The 16041-nt window shown below is 48.4% G+C and overlaps 3 protein-coding genes across 3 annotated transcripts in view; 1 reads left to right on the top strand and 2 right to left on the bottom strand.

Annotated features, from left to right (window-relative positions):
- The first annotated feature begins 313 nt into the window (after positions 1-313).
- On the top strand, positions 314-7435 carry LIAT1 (ligand of ATE1). The gene is given in 7 exon segments (XM_074890096.1): positions 314-435; positions 1907-1916; positions 3300-3410; positions 4518-4602; positions 5608-5808; positions 6982-7407; positions 7410-7435. Coding segments are annotated over 7 exon segments (981 nt in total).
- Positions 7436-8791: 1356 nt separating this feature from the next.
- On the bottom strand, positions 8792-14659 carry RFLNB (refilin B). The gene is made up of 3 exons (XM_074890501.1): positions 14401-14659; positions 12860-12969; positions 8792-11729 (listed from the first exon to the last, which is right to left on the bottom strand). Exons 1-3 carry the CDS (start codon positions 14602-14604, stop codon positions 11399-11401), a joined length of 645 nt encoding a protein of 214 aa, XP_074746602.1. The 5' UTR covers positions 14605-14659; the 3' UTR covers positions 8792-11398.
- Positions 12860-16041, bottom strand: part of VPS53 (VPS53 subunit of GARP complex) — a 74206-nt gene continuing 71024 nt past the window's right edge. The window contains exon 23 of the transcript XR_012631719.1: positions 12860-12969. The gene's annotated coding sequence lies outside the window, so the exon portion shown is untranslated. The remainder of the gene's footprint in view (positions 12970-16041) is intronic.

The raw sequence follows: 16041 nt of genomic DNA, 5'->3' as shown, positions 1-16041 counted from the left end.
TGGGGACAACAGATGGGAGCTCGTAACTTTTGAAAATTAAGGACTCAAAATCTGCAGAGAGGTCCCAATAACAGACACCAGCTACGGAAGGTTGCCTGGGATCAGCTGCAAAATTTGGTGGATCCAACGCGGACCCAGCATGGGTCCAGCACGGACACAACATGGACCCAACATGGGCTCAATCTGGACCAAATGTGGACCGAACATGGACTCAGTGTGGACCCAACATGGACCCAAGTGGACCCAGCGTGGACCTAACTTGGACCCAAGTGGAACCAATGTGGACTCAACGTGGACCTAACTTAGACCCAACATGGACCCAACGTGGACCCAACTTGGACCCAACATGGACCCAACGTGGACCCAGCAGGGACCCAGCATGGGCCCAGCTTGCCAAGATAACCCAGCCAACCTGCTTCAAGCAACTCACTGCAGGTGAGTGAGGGACCAAGGTGCTGTGTGACTTTTCTTCCGCTTTCAACAACTGCTTGTAGCCCACTTGCTCACGCTTCATCGCAACCAGACACGTCTCGCTCTGCATTTTGGAGAGCTGTACAAATTAATTACTGTCCCGTGCAGCACAGGGAGGGTGGGGAGTGGGGAGCAAAGCCCTCGGTGAAGTGACAGCCTGGGATCGTACGGTGAGTCAACAGAAAATCACAGGAAAACAATTATCCTTTGCACCACCTGTGAACACAGAAATTAGGACTCATCACTGTCTAAATGTCTAGGGGATGCAGTGAGTAAATTTGCCATGTGACAGGAAGGGAGAGAGAGAAAAAGAGAAAGGGAAAATAAATCCTCGGTCTGTGTTTTTACTGTCTGTTCAGAACCTGCTCTTGAGAAACCTGGTGGTGCTGCAACCCCATCACTTCCATACATCCACAAGACCTCAGGATAAGCTCAAGGACCCTAAGCTACCTTTTACCTAAATTGAATTCAAGCCTAAGTATATATTTTGCTTTTTGTCTTAGGTAAGTGTTGAAAAATACATCAGAGGAAGCAGTGTTTGCATTAATGCAGAGCCTGTATTTCTGTGGAAGAAAGCACTCAAACATGACATTTTGCACCAGGGTAGTTCTCCACACAGTCAATAATATAAATAAATTAAACACACAGTTCCGCCAACTTCAGGAAAAAGATAAATTACGTTATTTAACCAGCTGCACTGGCAACAGCAACAGGGTTGAATTTGCTCGTCAGGATCCCCACAGAACCACAGATGCTTTGGAGTCCAACTGCAAGGCTGGGCCTTGATAGCTAGAAGCCACAGAGAATAAATATGACATTACATTAAAAATTTAGAAAGGCTAAATATGAGTTTTATCTTGATAGCATGAAGTCAGTTTTTAGTATACTTGTTTCTCAGAAAGTAGGCACTTCCACCCAAAGAACCCTTCAAAATCTCTCTTTTATCGATGATGGGTTTCACTGAATTATTCACCAGATCACAGCTGCCAGAGATTTTAAACACACACATGACAAGGCCTGTAACAGAGAGCAACCTTCTCCTGCAGGCCTATCAGAGATGCTGACAGTTGCGCCACAGGTGCCCCAAGCTGATCCAGTCTCCTCCCAGCACAGCACATAATTGCACACCGGGAAGCAGCCTTTATGTGTAACCCTCAGACAGGCACATTTCTCAAGAAAGGAAAAATAAATACCACCATTTTCAGAGAGATAAACTCGTGGGCGTGAAGGTGTCCTCCAGAAGAACTACAAATGCTTAACAGCAGCCCTATTGTACAGCAAAACAATCCTAATTGTCACAGTGCTGGAGTGCTGTGGGAAGTGGTTCCCAGTTTGGACACTGGACTGGTAAACTGGGGTCTGGGCTCCCATTCTCAGCCGTGTCCTGCCAGGCAACCAGAGCTGAGGCATTGCACTGTTGGTCTGCTGTCCACAGGTTCCTTCAGGTAAGGATTCATCATCTGTCTGTTCAGCATTTGAGGTGGACAATTAGTGTTTTAATAAACAAATAAGAGTGTTAATTATAAGCAATTTTAAACACACAGCATAACCAAAGGCCAAACTGGCTGGCTGCTTATCTCTGAAAGACCATTTCCTAGGGACACCGGCTGACAGCTGGCAAGGAGCTGCCACAGCCAGAGATGTTTGGCAGTCCCTTCGCATTGCCCGACCTCTCCAGCTCAGCCTAGCTACTTTACAATTCACAGCAAGAAGGCCAGGATTTTTCTCCAAGCTGTTACTCTGATTGCAATCCTCTACTATTTGGTCCTCAGTGATTCAATTTGTGTTCGCCCCTCTAATTATCGTTCCTCAATAAAAAGGCCAATGATTCAGTCCCTAATCGGAACAAAAAAAATCATGCCTATAGAGCACACCTGCTCAAGAATATATAAGACAAAGGAAACATTTAAAGAATACTGATGTTTCATAGCAAATTAAGCTGCTTTTTATCTGTTTTAAAGACAAACTCCCCATTCTGATCCACTGCTCTTTTTGCTTGTGTGAACAAGTCTCAGGTTTAATTCTGCCTTCCTTGTTCAAGGTAAACCTACAGCATTAACTATAACGTTTCACAAGGAGACTTCCTTAGCAGACCAGTGCAGTGGGTCTATATGCAGTTTCAGTGCATCTGTGGCACAGGAAAATGATGCACATTTTGGAGAAAACTGGTTCCACGTGGCAATCTAGAGGAATTTCTCAGTGTAGTTGCATTTGAAGTCAAAATGTGCACCAAGAACACACACCTCTCTCCACCAAATAAAAGCCATTTGAGTTGAGGTTTGGGTATTTCTTTGATGTCCTGATAAAAATATATATGCATATACACAAGAACCGTGAAGATCCACATTAGGTTGGGCTTTGAATTTAAGGCTTGCAAAGTTTCTTTCCTCGTGTCACCAGATCTATATAATTGCTTGTAAAATGATTAATTTTTCCAATCAGGATATGTTCACAAAACTCCCCTCAGACGCACCTGCCTGTTGCATTACCAGATTTTATATTGAATAAGGGGTCATCATAACACCCCTGTCTCACCAAAGGAAACAAATACAACGGTACCTTTACTTCATTTTACACTCAAGATAAAATTAAAGAGGACAGTAGTAATATTCAAGCAAATTGAAAGACAAATCTAACAACCCTTACACATATAGATTAGCTCTACTGCTTGAATGCAATTACCCTTCCCGGCAAGGGTTTACAGATTGGACTTCTATTTTATGAATTCATGATATGTTTATTTTCAAAAGATGTATACCTCCAAGACACAGTGAAACCTTCGGAGGATTGTGGAAAGTTTGTTCTTAAATTTTTACTGTGAATTGCAGGTAGAACATCCACTGAGACTGGAGTCTGGCTGCACTGGGCACGGCAGTTTGAGACTTCAGACTAGACAGAAAAGGGGGACAAAGAGAAAAGTGACAGAAAGCAGTAAGAGGGTAAGGGATTTGCTTGGGGACGATGCCCCTTCAGAATAAAATTATCTGCTGCTGGGAAGCACCTCACCACCCAGCATCCTCCCGACCAACTGCAGCAGCAGAAGGGGCAGGTTAACCAGGTGAACATTGGTCCTACCCATCCTGGTACTCCAGGGAGAAGCTGTCAGAAGACGATTTTCTTTGCATGTATCTCAGGCCAGCCGCTACCACTGGGCTCTAATTTTGGCTGGCAAGTCAGGTTTTATCATAATAAAATTAATGACAACCACCACTAGCTACAAGTAATCCCCTTCCCTCAGCTGTTCTCCAAAAATATTATACTCACTTTTCAGTCTGGATGAATTATTTACATCCCATCACTGCTGTTGCCGTTTTCCTTGCCTTTTTGCCCCGTGTCACCATCCCTTTCATCCACATGCAGGCTTTGGAGACCTGCTGGCTGCTGTACAGCATTAGTAATAACCATCACTGCGAAACCCCTGCTGTTGACACTTTGAAATCAGACCATTAGCAGCAGTCGGAGAAGTGCTGCCTGCAGCCCAGGGATCCGTCGTGGGAGCAGCCTCGCGGGAGCCTGATTTCATCACAACCTGTCTGAATGCAACCACCAGCGTCTGCCAAATTTCACATCTAAAAGGATCAGGAGAGAAGGAAAGAGGCAGGCAGGGAGGGGAGAAAGCAACAGAACCGGGATTAAACCTCATGTTATTTCCAGGGAGAGGACGACAAATAAGCTGTGCATTGCTTCAGCAACTGCTGCTAGAGTTCCCACAAATGCTTTTCGTCCGGGCTCACCTCTGAAAGAGACATACTAATGTCCCTTGCTGGAGAGGCTTTTAAAACACTCACCACCACATGCAGCAGCAAGGGCAGGAGATGTGAGGGTTGCACTGGCCCCAGAACACCCGGGAGAGCTATTGCCACCTCCAGAGTTGTTTTACATGTACTTTTGCTGCTCTGATGTGGGGAAAGGCCGAGTGGAGGGAAGGGAGAGGGGAGTTTCCTTCAGCACCTTCATTTACAGAGCTGAGGTGCTACGAAGGGGTGGGAAGGACCCCGATAGCTGGTCTCCCTGCAGTGGATTTGGGGTTGATTTTTCCCCCACAGCAGCACTGTGCCGCGAACCCCACAGCCCTGCAATACTTCAGCTGCTGCCAGGACTGTACTACCTCAGACAAGCCAATATTTTCTGGTGAGGCCATATTCCCTCGGGCAAGCCCCAATACCAACACCTCCAGAGGGACAGAGGGGAGGAAACCTGTGCTGGGCAGGGTTGCTCACACAGAGCAATGGTGCTGGGCCCCTGGCCAAGCAGGCAGGCCCAGGCTTGCCGCGGCACCATGGCTGCCCTGGAGAGCTTGCTGAAGGGCGGGCACTGAGGGGAGGGGAGGGGAAAGGGAAGGTGGAAGGCAGCGGTGAGATGGAGGGGAAGGTGCTGAGGGGAGGAGAGGTGAAGGGGGAAGGTGAGGAGGAAGGGAAGGTGCTGAGGGAAAATGGAGAGAGAAAGCACTGAGGGGAGGAGAGATGAAAGGCAAAACCTGAGGGGAAATGGAGGGGGAAGGCCTGCAGGGAAGAGCTGAGGGGAGATGGAGGGAGAAGGCACTGAGGGGAAGAGCTGAGGGGAGATGGAGGGAGAAGGCCCTGAGGGGAAGAGCTGAGGGAAGATGGAGGGGGAAGGCACTGAGGGGAAGAGCTGAGGGAAGATGGAGGGGGAAGGCGCTGAGGGAGATGGAGGGGGAAGGCGCTGAGGGGTAGAGCTGAGGGGAGACAGAGGGGGAAGGCCCTGAGGGGAAGAGCTGAGGGAAGATGGAGGGGGAAGGCACTGAGGGGAAGAGCTGAGGGAAGATGGAGGGGGAAGGCGCTGAGGGAAGATGGAGGGGGAAGGCGCTGAGGGGTAGAGCTGAGGGGAGACAGAGGGGGAAGGCACTGAGGGGAAGAGCTGAGGGAAGATGGAGGGGGAAGGCGCTGAGGGGAGATGGAAGGGGAAGGCACTGAGGGGAAGAGCTGAGGGGAGATGGAGGGGGAAGGCACTGAGGGGAAGAGCTGAGGGGAGATGGAGGGGGAAGGCACTGAGGGGAAGGGCTGAGGGAAGATGGAGGGGGAAGGCACTGAGGGGAGGGAAGATGGAGTGGGGATCACGGACAAGGAAGGAGGCTGGGTCAGGGCTGCTGACCTTCCTTCCCTTGCTCCCCGCCAGGCTCGAGGGCGGCCGAGGGAGGCCACGTCAGGCCTGCTGCAGGGCCCCGCAGGCAGGAGAGGAGTGTGGGCCGCCGGCGGGGGGCAAGGGGCTGCCCGCAACCCCCTCCACCACAGGCCCCCGGCTTGAAGCCACCATGGAGGAAGAAGCAGCAGCAGCTGCCGCGCAGGAGCATCACCACCACCACCATTGCACGGGCAGGTGAGCTGGGCTGGCCGCTGTCCCCCACAAAGCCACTGCGCTCCCCACATCTGTCCCCAAAACAGCCCAGGCAGGGTCTGGGCAGGCCTGGGGAGGGAAGGGGTCATCGGGTGAAGCCGCCTGTGCACCAGGCTGGTACGTCACCACAGTTCAACGTCGCACAGACATGAAGGGACACGCAGCCAGAGCAGGAAGGCAGCTCAGATTCACCTGTCCTGTTGGCCAGAGGATACGGTGCTCAGCTCTCCCTCCATCCTCCAGGAGAACTGCTGTGGAGATGAAAAACTATGAGAACTGCCGTGGAGAGGAAAGACAATCTTCCCTAGGAAATCATGTATGGCACTTTAAAACCTTTCAGTGAACCTGTAGCCTGTTTATATGTATACTTTCATATATAGCTATAAATCTATCCAAAAAAAGGATAGAGTACCTGTAACTACACAGCATAAGCAGTAGGAGGCATAAGACATCTGTCAAGAAGTAGGCAATTTCATAAACTGCCTAAGATTTAGGATGCTGTAAATGTTTAGTGGTTTTCTTTTGGTGAGCTACAGTATAGTTGTTTAAATATTAACCGTTCCACGGGCATGAGTCACGGCCCCAATTTAACTTCCCATCAGTGGGGATGAGTTGTCATACAGTGGAGCTGTAGCTGTTATAGCTAGAGAAAGGGGAGGTTAATGTCAAAAAATCTTCCATGTAAAGGAATAGCCATTCATTTCCAGTATCTTAGTACAAATGTCACCTGAAAATTTCCAGAAATTGTACCAATAACAAAAAAAAAAAAAAAAAAATCACATTGCTTGCTGTATTAATGGATAACAGCTTTAAATAAATCCTCAATAACTAATAATCAATTTCCTGCCTAAAGTGAGTGAGGCAAGCACAGTGAACTTGATGCCAGTGTTGAAGTGTTATTAATGCATTAACAGCCTCAATAAATACGTTTTACAGGTGTGAGAATTGTTTTGTTAGCCAATCAGATAAATATATATTCCTCACTTAAAAATAAGATTTTTAGGCCATTAATATTTTCTTATAGATTTGGTTTCTTATTAATGGGCACTTAAAGGCACAGCAAGCACTTCCTTCATCAACCTCTTTATGAAATAAGCAGGAAAGCCTCAGAGGCAATGCATACATTTTTGCTAACAGCATTTATTGTTTTAACAGATAAACATCACCACAAAACCAGAAAGCAGCAGGCCCGCTTCCCTCCATTGCTTGAAATCACAAGTCTTGGGAGGAACCCTGACTCAGGTCAAAATAATGCAGAAGAGAATCAGGAGGATGCAGAAATACACAAGGTTGTAGTATCGACTTCCACCATTTCGGACTCTAGTCAAATAGATGAAGGTCTTTCTGCTCAGCTTAACGAAAGCCTTCGATGGGACGGGATTCTTGAAGATCCTGTAGCAGAGGAAGAAAGGCTGCGCGTCTATAAGATGAACAGAAGGAAACGGTACGAATCGTATATCCAGCAACACTTGCCCGCTGAGCCATGCCCGACTGTCAGGCATTCCCCATCACTTGGTCGCAGGCCATCGTGCACAAGCAGCGATCTCACCGTAGGTAAAGCAGATTGCTGCAGTTATTTTCCAGAGGAGCAAGTGTGAACTGGTCCTGAATGCTGAGCGAGCTAGCCCAGTCTCCGAGCTGCAACCAGTGGTGTCACCCAAAATCTCTCAACAAGTTCTGCAGCTTAGTACTGATTACTCACTGTCTTGTATCTGTGGAGAACACAACATTTATATTTTAAGAACAAACCAACCTGTTAGTTAAAATATGGATGCAACTCAGTCTACTTCAACAATTAAGACTGCTCCTTTCCATACTGCCTATTTGTCCCGGAGTATCCCTTGTTGTTGCTATTAGTTTATTTCAGAATAATACTGCATTACACCTGAGCTTTTCTAACCAAAATCATTGGCCAATATGAACCAAAAATCACATCAAGCAGTAGGCTGCCTTGTACTCACCTACTTCAGCTTCTCAGAGTAAAGGCACATCTTTCATACAGAATGTTACTACGATATCAAAGGAAAACAGCCCAGGCCACACTAAAGGAAGTATTTGGAAGTTAGGTGGCACATCTGAAAGGAGATAGTTTTTCCTGAAACCTTCCTGAAAAACACTGCTCCAATTTTTAAAGTTTTTTCTTAATGGCTTTTCAAATGGACTGTCTTTTATACAACAACTGATGTTTATAGACGGCTTTTCTCCTGCTTAATACTTTAAACACTGCATGATACTCAAAATGCTTGCACAGACTTTTGCAGGAGCAGCGGCACGCTTTAGAACAGCTTCAAAGCTCCTCAGATTCCAATAATGTCATTACGCCCAAATCTAGAGCTTTTGCAAGCAGATAACCAGATGAACAATAAAAAGTAAGCAAAAAATCCCATTATGAATTAATTAACTGATGTTCAATTGCATCCATTTCTACTCTGCCAGAGATACTAACAAAATCAGCACGCCTGCAAATTCAGAAGGGTTTAGAGAACAGATTAAGAATCCAGAAAAACACTATAGCGTGTCTCTCAAAACAATAGTTTGTAACCATCTATTTTGTTTTTATGAAGTTTAATGCATAACACATTCTAGTCTTATTTTATGCTGTATTTATTAATGTAGCATTTGAGCATCTACATTTTAAACAAAATTAAAAAGAAATTCCTGTCTGGTTAAATATGTGTTATATTTGAAAAGGATAAGCGTTTCACTTGTAGGATATGCTGAAATCCATACCAGAAACTCTCTTTAAAAATAAAACTATACCAGATGAACAACTCACATACATACTGGAGAGGATTTTCAGTTGTCTTCAAGGCACTTTTTCAATGTCTTACTTAACTGATGAAACCACAACATTTGGTGTTGGTTGGGTTTTTTTAATACAGACAGTTTTATGTAGGAAACGCCTTCTTAGAATATGTAAACAACAGCAACATGTGATATAAGAGAAACAAGAGGGAAGCTGGGATTGGCAGGATGTATTATGTATTTATTTCAAAGGAAATGCCATAATAAACACTGAAAAGCTTTGAATGAAAAATAAAGAGACTTCCCTAGATGATGGTTTTCAGATCATTTATTACCAATAAAGTAAAAGACAAATTGAAAATTAGAAAGGGGGGTAGGAAATGTCACAAACATCAGAACACTTGCACAGAGCTAATCAGATCTTTGCAAATGTTGGAACATAAATAATTTAAAATGTATCTCTACCAATTAAAATATTTTTAAGAGGTACATAATTAAGTTCGCTTTATAAAAATCAGGTGCTTTATCCTAAAACCATAGTGTAAGGGTCATTTCATTTCTAACTAGGGACGACTGATGATTACAACTTAAAATAATCTTCTCTTAGATGTCTTGCAAATGAACTCATTGGAAGAGCGTTGTTGGAGCAATCCAGGGCCCGTGTTCTTCCAGCGTCCTGCGTCCAACAGTGGCCAGCACCAGATGTTTCAGGAGCAAGGTACATGAAACTGCGAAGCGAGCAACGATGCAATAGCTTTCCCAAAGGGGAGTTCTGTCCGTTTGAAACCCCACACACACCCTCAGGGGCTGAGTTGAGCCTTCTGTTACACCCCAGGAATATCTTGGGGCGATGTTTAGGGGAGAATTGCAACACGTATTTAAGACACATCTAAATACTCTAGTCTGAAACCGACATGTTTAATGAGAAGACCGCGCTGCTCTTAACAACTCTGGAGCAATGCCTACCTGACTTTGGCATTCTCTGTCACCCTGGAATTGTTTTAGGATCTGATTTACTGAGGCAAATACCACAGATTAAGGACGTTCTGTTCTGAGCTAATAAATAAGTAAAAAAACAAAACAACAAAAAAACCCAAACCACACAAACTGAAGCCTTCCTTCGTGCTGCATTTTTAGTCTCCCAAACCATTTCAGCTCACACTAGAGTGCACGTTCACACCATCCATCACACTTGCACAAACACACATTAAGTAAGTACAGCTCAAGAACAGGCTCCCGAGTTTCTAACTCACCACAAAACTCACCCTTGGGGCTACGCACTAGCAAAGTCCTCTTTAAAAGCAGGTCCAGGGCTGACGTTGCACCAGAAGGTGACCCACAGCTCAGAGGAGTTTTGGAATACATGGAAAAGCCGTGTCCAGCTAAGTCAAGTCTACCAAGTGCTTCTGAGCTGCTACACCGCACTATCCACCAACATAAGCCACGCTCCCAAAGGCAGATGCTCCCCACACTACACTGCTCTCTGTCAATATAGAAAAAAACATCTGGGCAAAGTAAGAACCCTCTCTGTATTATTTTCATCGAAGCAGATGATAAATTAATGCATGTAAGATCCAGATGGACTTTCATAGTATCTGAAGTTATTCCCTTTGGTCCCCAAACTCATCAACACTTGGGACTGGAGGGGTTATTCAGCAGCCTACAGACAGGCAAATGCTACCCCATCCCAGTGACATCCTGAATACCAAGTCCAGAGAGGACACGGACCTTCGCAATGAGCTCAGTGGGGAAGCAGAGCTACAGCTGTGGATTTTGTTACGCAATAGTGATTTGCCAGTCCTTTGCCACCATCCACCTCTTCACAACCCCTACCACGACAGCCTCTCACGCCCGATCCCAGCATCTCCTCCATTCTAGGTCCCTGTACACACCGTGCATTTTCTGAAACTTTCTAGCGACAACTCCCTTAGTGAAGACAGTACAATGTCAGTAAAAATTAGGCACTGGTGTTTTTCCACCACCACATTGTCAAGACCTCACTTTCAACAACACGGGGGTAATTTTTGGCCTGATATTCTTCATTACAAGCACACAATGCACACAAATGCTAGCGTGTTGCAGACTACGGCGCTGTAGAAGTCACTGTAAGTACAGAAGAGACATCACGCCGTTCACCTAAAGAACTTGAATTACCTGATCCTTTCTCTGCTGCCTGGCAGTTTATCTCCTGTTCTACTCAGAATTCCTCTTCTTTCCAACTCACACCTTCGAACTGGACACAAATGCCACAGGATAACATTTTTTCATATCTGTTAAATTCAGAATTCTAGATTTTTTTCTGTTAGCTTTTCCCAGCTATTTCCAGGAGGTCGTGGTTATAGAGAAAACAGTCTTGCGATCTAAAGTGAAACGAATGACAGCTCTGGCTATCTGTAACCTAATGACCTGGTAGATTCTCTGCGAGAGAGTGAACTGCCCTTATTTTTGCACATCACCACAAAGCATCAAATAGATTTCCACCTGCCAGGTGCTATTCCACATTCTTTCTTATCTGTCACTTTTTTCTCCAGGAAAATACTTCCCATTATTTTCATCTGATTACTGCACTGAGGGGAAGGGGAGGGAACTCATGGCTTTAAAGTTGAAGAAACAAGTTCCTTACTAACTTATGTTCCCACAGAAAACTGCGTTCAGGCCATTCTGATGCTTAAAGCAGGAATTAAGAGCTGAGAAAGAGGTGGTGACAGGTAAGGTTCCCTTAGCCTGACCAGAAAGTTGGGGTCTGTACCCGCTTTAGCTAGTGGAGAGTTAGCACAGTACATTAGACGGGACTGGGATGGATCAGAGCAAGAGAGACGGCCGTCAGTCAGCAACCATCCAGGACACAGTCGTTCCCAAGGTACTCCGACGTTTCCAGCTCTATGCTGGAGAGGAACCGCCGCGTGGTCTTACGACAGTTGTAATCCAGCGTGGTGGTATACACAGTCTTGGCGTGCTTCGGGTAGACGATGGTGGTGCTGGTGAAACGCTGGGGCTTGTTGCGGGGTTCGAAGTGGACCTCCGATTTGTAACTGCGCCACGTGCAGTCTGGGACACAGATGACCGTCTGACTGCAAGAGGAAACGCTTAAGCCCACTGGCATATAGATGTCATCAATGAAGTGCTTCTCCGAGTCGTATTTAACCGAGGACGTGTACCTGAAATACAAGAGAGACGTGCCTGAGCTCTGCTCTGGAACAGCAGGTGGCATTTTCTGGCAAGCAGAGCTGTTGGGTACCGGGATGGCTCCTCAGCCCTGTACCTGCCACCTCAACACAGGAACAGCCACACCACACAAAAACTGTCTGCTGATGTCTTACTCGCTCCTTTATGGGGAGAAGAAAAAGCCTTATGTTAGCAGCACCCCTGGCATGTCACTGTTTTATCCAGCCGCCAGCACTACCAAACATCTTCTCAGTCCTTGTGGCCCTCATTTTTAAGCCTGAGCTCTGGGAACCTAAGAACCTCCTGCAAACTCCAGTGCCTTTACCCAGAGGCCTAGATCCACATTTAGGCTTTGCACATAAGCATCCTAATTCCTCAGAGCACCAAGTCCATGGAAGCACATGTTATTTTCTCAGTGCCTGGATTGCAAAAGAAAGTTTTCATCTCCTTCACACTGCGACAACCGTGTGTTAGCTTTTCCACAGTGCTAACTGCCTTCAATTCCAGTCAGGGCATTGACTCTTTCTACCCTCCTTAGGCTTCCGTTTGATTGTATCAGCCTATCTCTGCTTGCACCGTAATCAACTGCAAGCCCTCATTTCTCATTACTGCAAATCATGATGTTCAAAGGAATAGTTCACAGGCTGTGATGCAGTACATTAGAAAAAATAATTATGCACTCTCTGAATACTAACTTTTCTTTTAGTTCACACAAGCAGTCAGAGATGATAAGATAGAAAGTGCTTATTATAAAACCATGAGGTTACGAGAGCAAAATTCCTTTCCCCTAATAAAACAGTCCTAGGAAGATGGCTGCTTTGAAGATCTTCCCTCATGATTACCTTCTGGTTAATCAGTTAAAAGGCAACATTTTGGAGCACTGCAATGAGGTAAAAGCAGGAGAGTAAAATACAGGAAAGTCTTCCTGGAAAAAACCCATATGGGATTAAAAGAGGCTGAACACTCCTTCAGCCTGTACAAACGTCCAGGTCCAGGAATGTACAGCTGTGTGGAACAATAGCTCTGCAAATAAATTAACTTGACTCACAGGCACTGATAAGGCCTAACTACTCCTTTACGTGCTAACTCCTTCAAAACTGGATGACTGTAACACAATATTTACCTTATTTCCTTTGGTGGTAAAGGGTCAAACTCAACTCCTTCGCCAAAGGATAAAGGACACAATCTTGGAGGGCAGCTGGAGAGAATGGGGCTGGGGGAGAACACAGAATTCTGCAAAAAATTAAAAAACAATCCCTTTTATGTTACAATTTGGTATATTGTCAAGAAAACGCATTTATTTAGCCCCTGGTACAGAGCTGTTGACGTTCACATTTACGTGCAAGAGGATCTGCTGGTCCAAGACACACCTGCAGGTGCAACCCGCAGGTCTGACTTCACACGGGTCTACAGCATCAAAGATGTGGCAAGGTGTATTTTTTGAAGACAAAGTCCTTCCTCTGGGAGCTTACTTCAGAGAAGCCACTCTGGGAAGTGAGAAATACAGCCCCTCGGTGCAGCGTAGCTTCCCACAGCATGAACTATAGTCCGTTTGCTATATGAGCTCACGTTCAATTTATAGGTAACGTTAAGGGAGCGTACGTGAGAGCTCTCCTTGCTGGATTTATCAGATATGCCCATGGGCAGATCACAGCAGGGAATTATTGCAGGGTGTCTCGCCATGAGCAACCTCCTTGTTTAACAGCTACACTGTGGCTACTATTTGAAGGCATTAAATCCAACCTGTCCAGTTCACACACAACCTGTTGGGAAGGATCACTCGTTCCCACCGAGCATCCCCGTGCTCCTCTCTGGTCAGGCAGCACCGTGAGCCCACACCGGCCTGGCAGCATCCCACAGCCAGAAAGTGGCCCCGGCGGGAAACAACTCGCTTGTGTTTTCGAAGCTGCCTTTGCACATGTGCTTTGCTATCCAGGGGCGAGGGGGCTGTGAGCATCTCTCCTGTTCAACACACGGTTCTGCTACGGCCTTTTCCAGTTTCACAGCAGCACCCCTGGAGAAAAGGGACCTTTCCTCTAGATCTGTATTTGTACCAACAGCTCAGCATCAATGTTCAGAAATAATTTTGAAAAAAAATAGCACATCTCTATCGAATACCATTAACTGAAACCATAGTTTAAGATACAGGCTTCCTACTCTGGGTCACTCTCTGGAATAATTAGGGTTCATTTTCCACGGAGCTCTTCAGAGACGTGCTGCGACGCCGTCCCAACCCCTACCTGGGGCAGGAGAGACAGGGGCTTCCCTCGCATCAGCGAGAACCGACCCCAAAGCCGGAGGCTTTTTAAAAGTCCCCCTGACCCCCGGCGGCCGGTTCCCCTCCCGGTGTGGGCGCGTTACGGGACACGGCAGCAGCCGGGGACGTCGGTGTGAGGGAGGGAAACTGGGGTCGGTTGTTTCCAACCTGTCCCCACGCCGGCCGCCCCGATGCCAGCACCCCCCGCCCCGGGCTGGTTTCCCACCTTCCGATCCTCAAAGGATGCTGCGGGGCGGAGAAGCCCACGGGGAAGCCCCGGCCGAGGCATCGCGGCCGGCTCCGACGGGCAACGAGCGGCTCTGCCGAGGGACCGGGCCCGGGCCCCGCGGGCTGCAGCCCCGGGTGCAGGAGAGCGGCGGGGAGGGGGAGACGGTGCCGGTACTCACCGCGGCGGCGGGCACGGGCGGGTCGGGCTCCGGTAGCCCGTTAGTGGCGGCGCGGTCGGGGCTGCCCGAGGAGAGGAGCCAGGGCGGGGGGGCGGGCCCGGGGCTGGGGGGCAACCCGGAGTCGGGGCTGTCGAGCCCCGCGTCGCCCCGCTTCCTCATGTCCGGGAGGTCGGGCACCTCCCGCAGGCTGAGCCGACCCACCATGGCGGAACCGCCCGGCCCCGGCCCCGGTCCCGGCCCGTCGCTCCGCGCCCAGCGCCGGCTGCGCCCGGGCGGCGGCGGGAGGGGCGGGGCCGCCGGCGGGGGGAGGGCGTGGTCAAGACGGGGGCGTGGCCTCTCCCCAGTGCCCCATCCCCTACCCCACCAGTGGCCCCATCGCCTCCCAGTAACCCCCAGTCACCCCGTATCCCCGGACCGCGTCCCCGCTCCCGTCCCCAGCCGCACGGCAGCGGCCAAACCGGCTCCCGGGACCGCCCTCAGGCGCTGCCCCTGCCCACGCCAGCGCGGTTTTGGGGGGCACTGAGCGAGCCGGTCCGACGGCCAGACCCCGCCGGGCTCTCCCCACCTCCGACACGCTGATTTCCCCGCTGGGTGTTTTGGCAGCCGGGTTAAAGCCCCCAGACCCCCCTGGAGCGAGCGTCGCAGCTGAGCGGGTTGGAGGGTACAGAAAAGCGACTGGGAGTTACAAACAGCATCCACACACAGCAACCAGATTTATTAAATAAAGCGGTTTTGTTGAGACCAGGCCTGACCCCGCTGCCTGCCTGGGTGCTCCCAGCGGGCGAGGGGCAGATTGGGCCTGGGACAGGCCGCGGTGGTTAACGGCGGCGCAGGCGCTCGCTGGGGCAGGACTGGGATGACAGCGGGGACTGGGGAGGGAACAGGGGACACCGTGGTTCGTGGTACAACCACCCTCTCCCATTGCTCAACCTCGGCAGCAGCCGCCCAGCTTCCTCGGAGAGCGGCTCGCAGAGGAAACGGGGGCCTTGCTGAGGCTGCAAAGCAGCCGCTCTCGCGCACAGGCTTCGCTCACCCCCAAGGGTTTAACGACACCCTTCGAAACTTACGGTTTTCCCTCCGGGCTGCTCTTTCTCACTCCCCCACCCTGAGGATTCAGACTCAGGCAGCAGCGCTGCCACCCTTAATTGCATTTTTCAGGCAAAGCTGCTGAAGCTGAAACAAGAAAACAGAGGCAAAAGGTCTTTCTAGCACTAGAGGAGACGGAGGGAACGTTTTTTGGAAAATCCTAATGAAATAATTGCGCCGTGTCATCAGATTCAGTGGGGGAATACTCTTGTGGAGGGAAAGCAACTGTCTGCAGGCAGCCAAAGTCAACACTCCCCTGTGCAGTAACAAGCAGTCTGGCCTGACGGGCCCAGCACAAGTGAACCCAAACCCCTGAAAAGAATTCCTTCCCTGCCCCAAAATTAAAAGCAGAGCAGAACTTTCAGCCGTAGGCGTCTGTGGTTTGCAGCTATGTGGTGCTGGGAACTCCGGAGACTTCCTCAAGGAATTTACATTCCTTTGAAGAAATACTATGAGGCTGTTTGTCTTTGCTGAAAAATGCAGATGGAAAGAAAAAGAACATTAAAAATTGTGATTGAAATCTTTGGGGTCTGAGCAAATGTGCTGGACAGGTGT

Source organism: Strix uralensis, chromosome 20 (genome assembly GCF_047716275.1).
Source record: "Strix uralensis isolate ZFMK-TIS-50842 chromosome 20, bStrUra1, whole genome shotgun sequence".
NCBI classification, from domain to species: domain Eukaryota; kingdom Metazoa; phylum Chordata; class Aves; order Strigiformes; family Strigidae; genus Strix; species Strix uralensis.
The sequence above is the reverse complement of the archived record's forward strand: the minus strand, read 5'-3'. Positions and strand labels throughout refer to the sequence as shown.

Bases quoted from the DNA above. Each gene is read 5' to 3' on its own strand.
- RFLNB (XM_074890501.1), bottom strand. From the start codon at position 14,604: ATGGTGGGTCGGCTCAGCCTGCGGGAGGTGCCCGACCTCCCGGACATG. The intron at 12,970-14,400 runs GTGAGTACCGGC...AATTTTTTGCAG, and splicing joins CGCCCGTGCCCGCCGCCGCG to AATTCTGTGTTCTCCCCCAG. The intron at 11,730-12,859 runs GTAAATATTGTG...CTTGTATTTCAG, and splicing joins TTACCACCAAAGGAAATAAG to GTACACGTCCTCGGTTAAAT.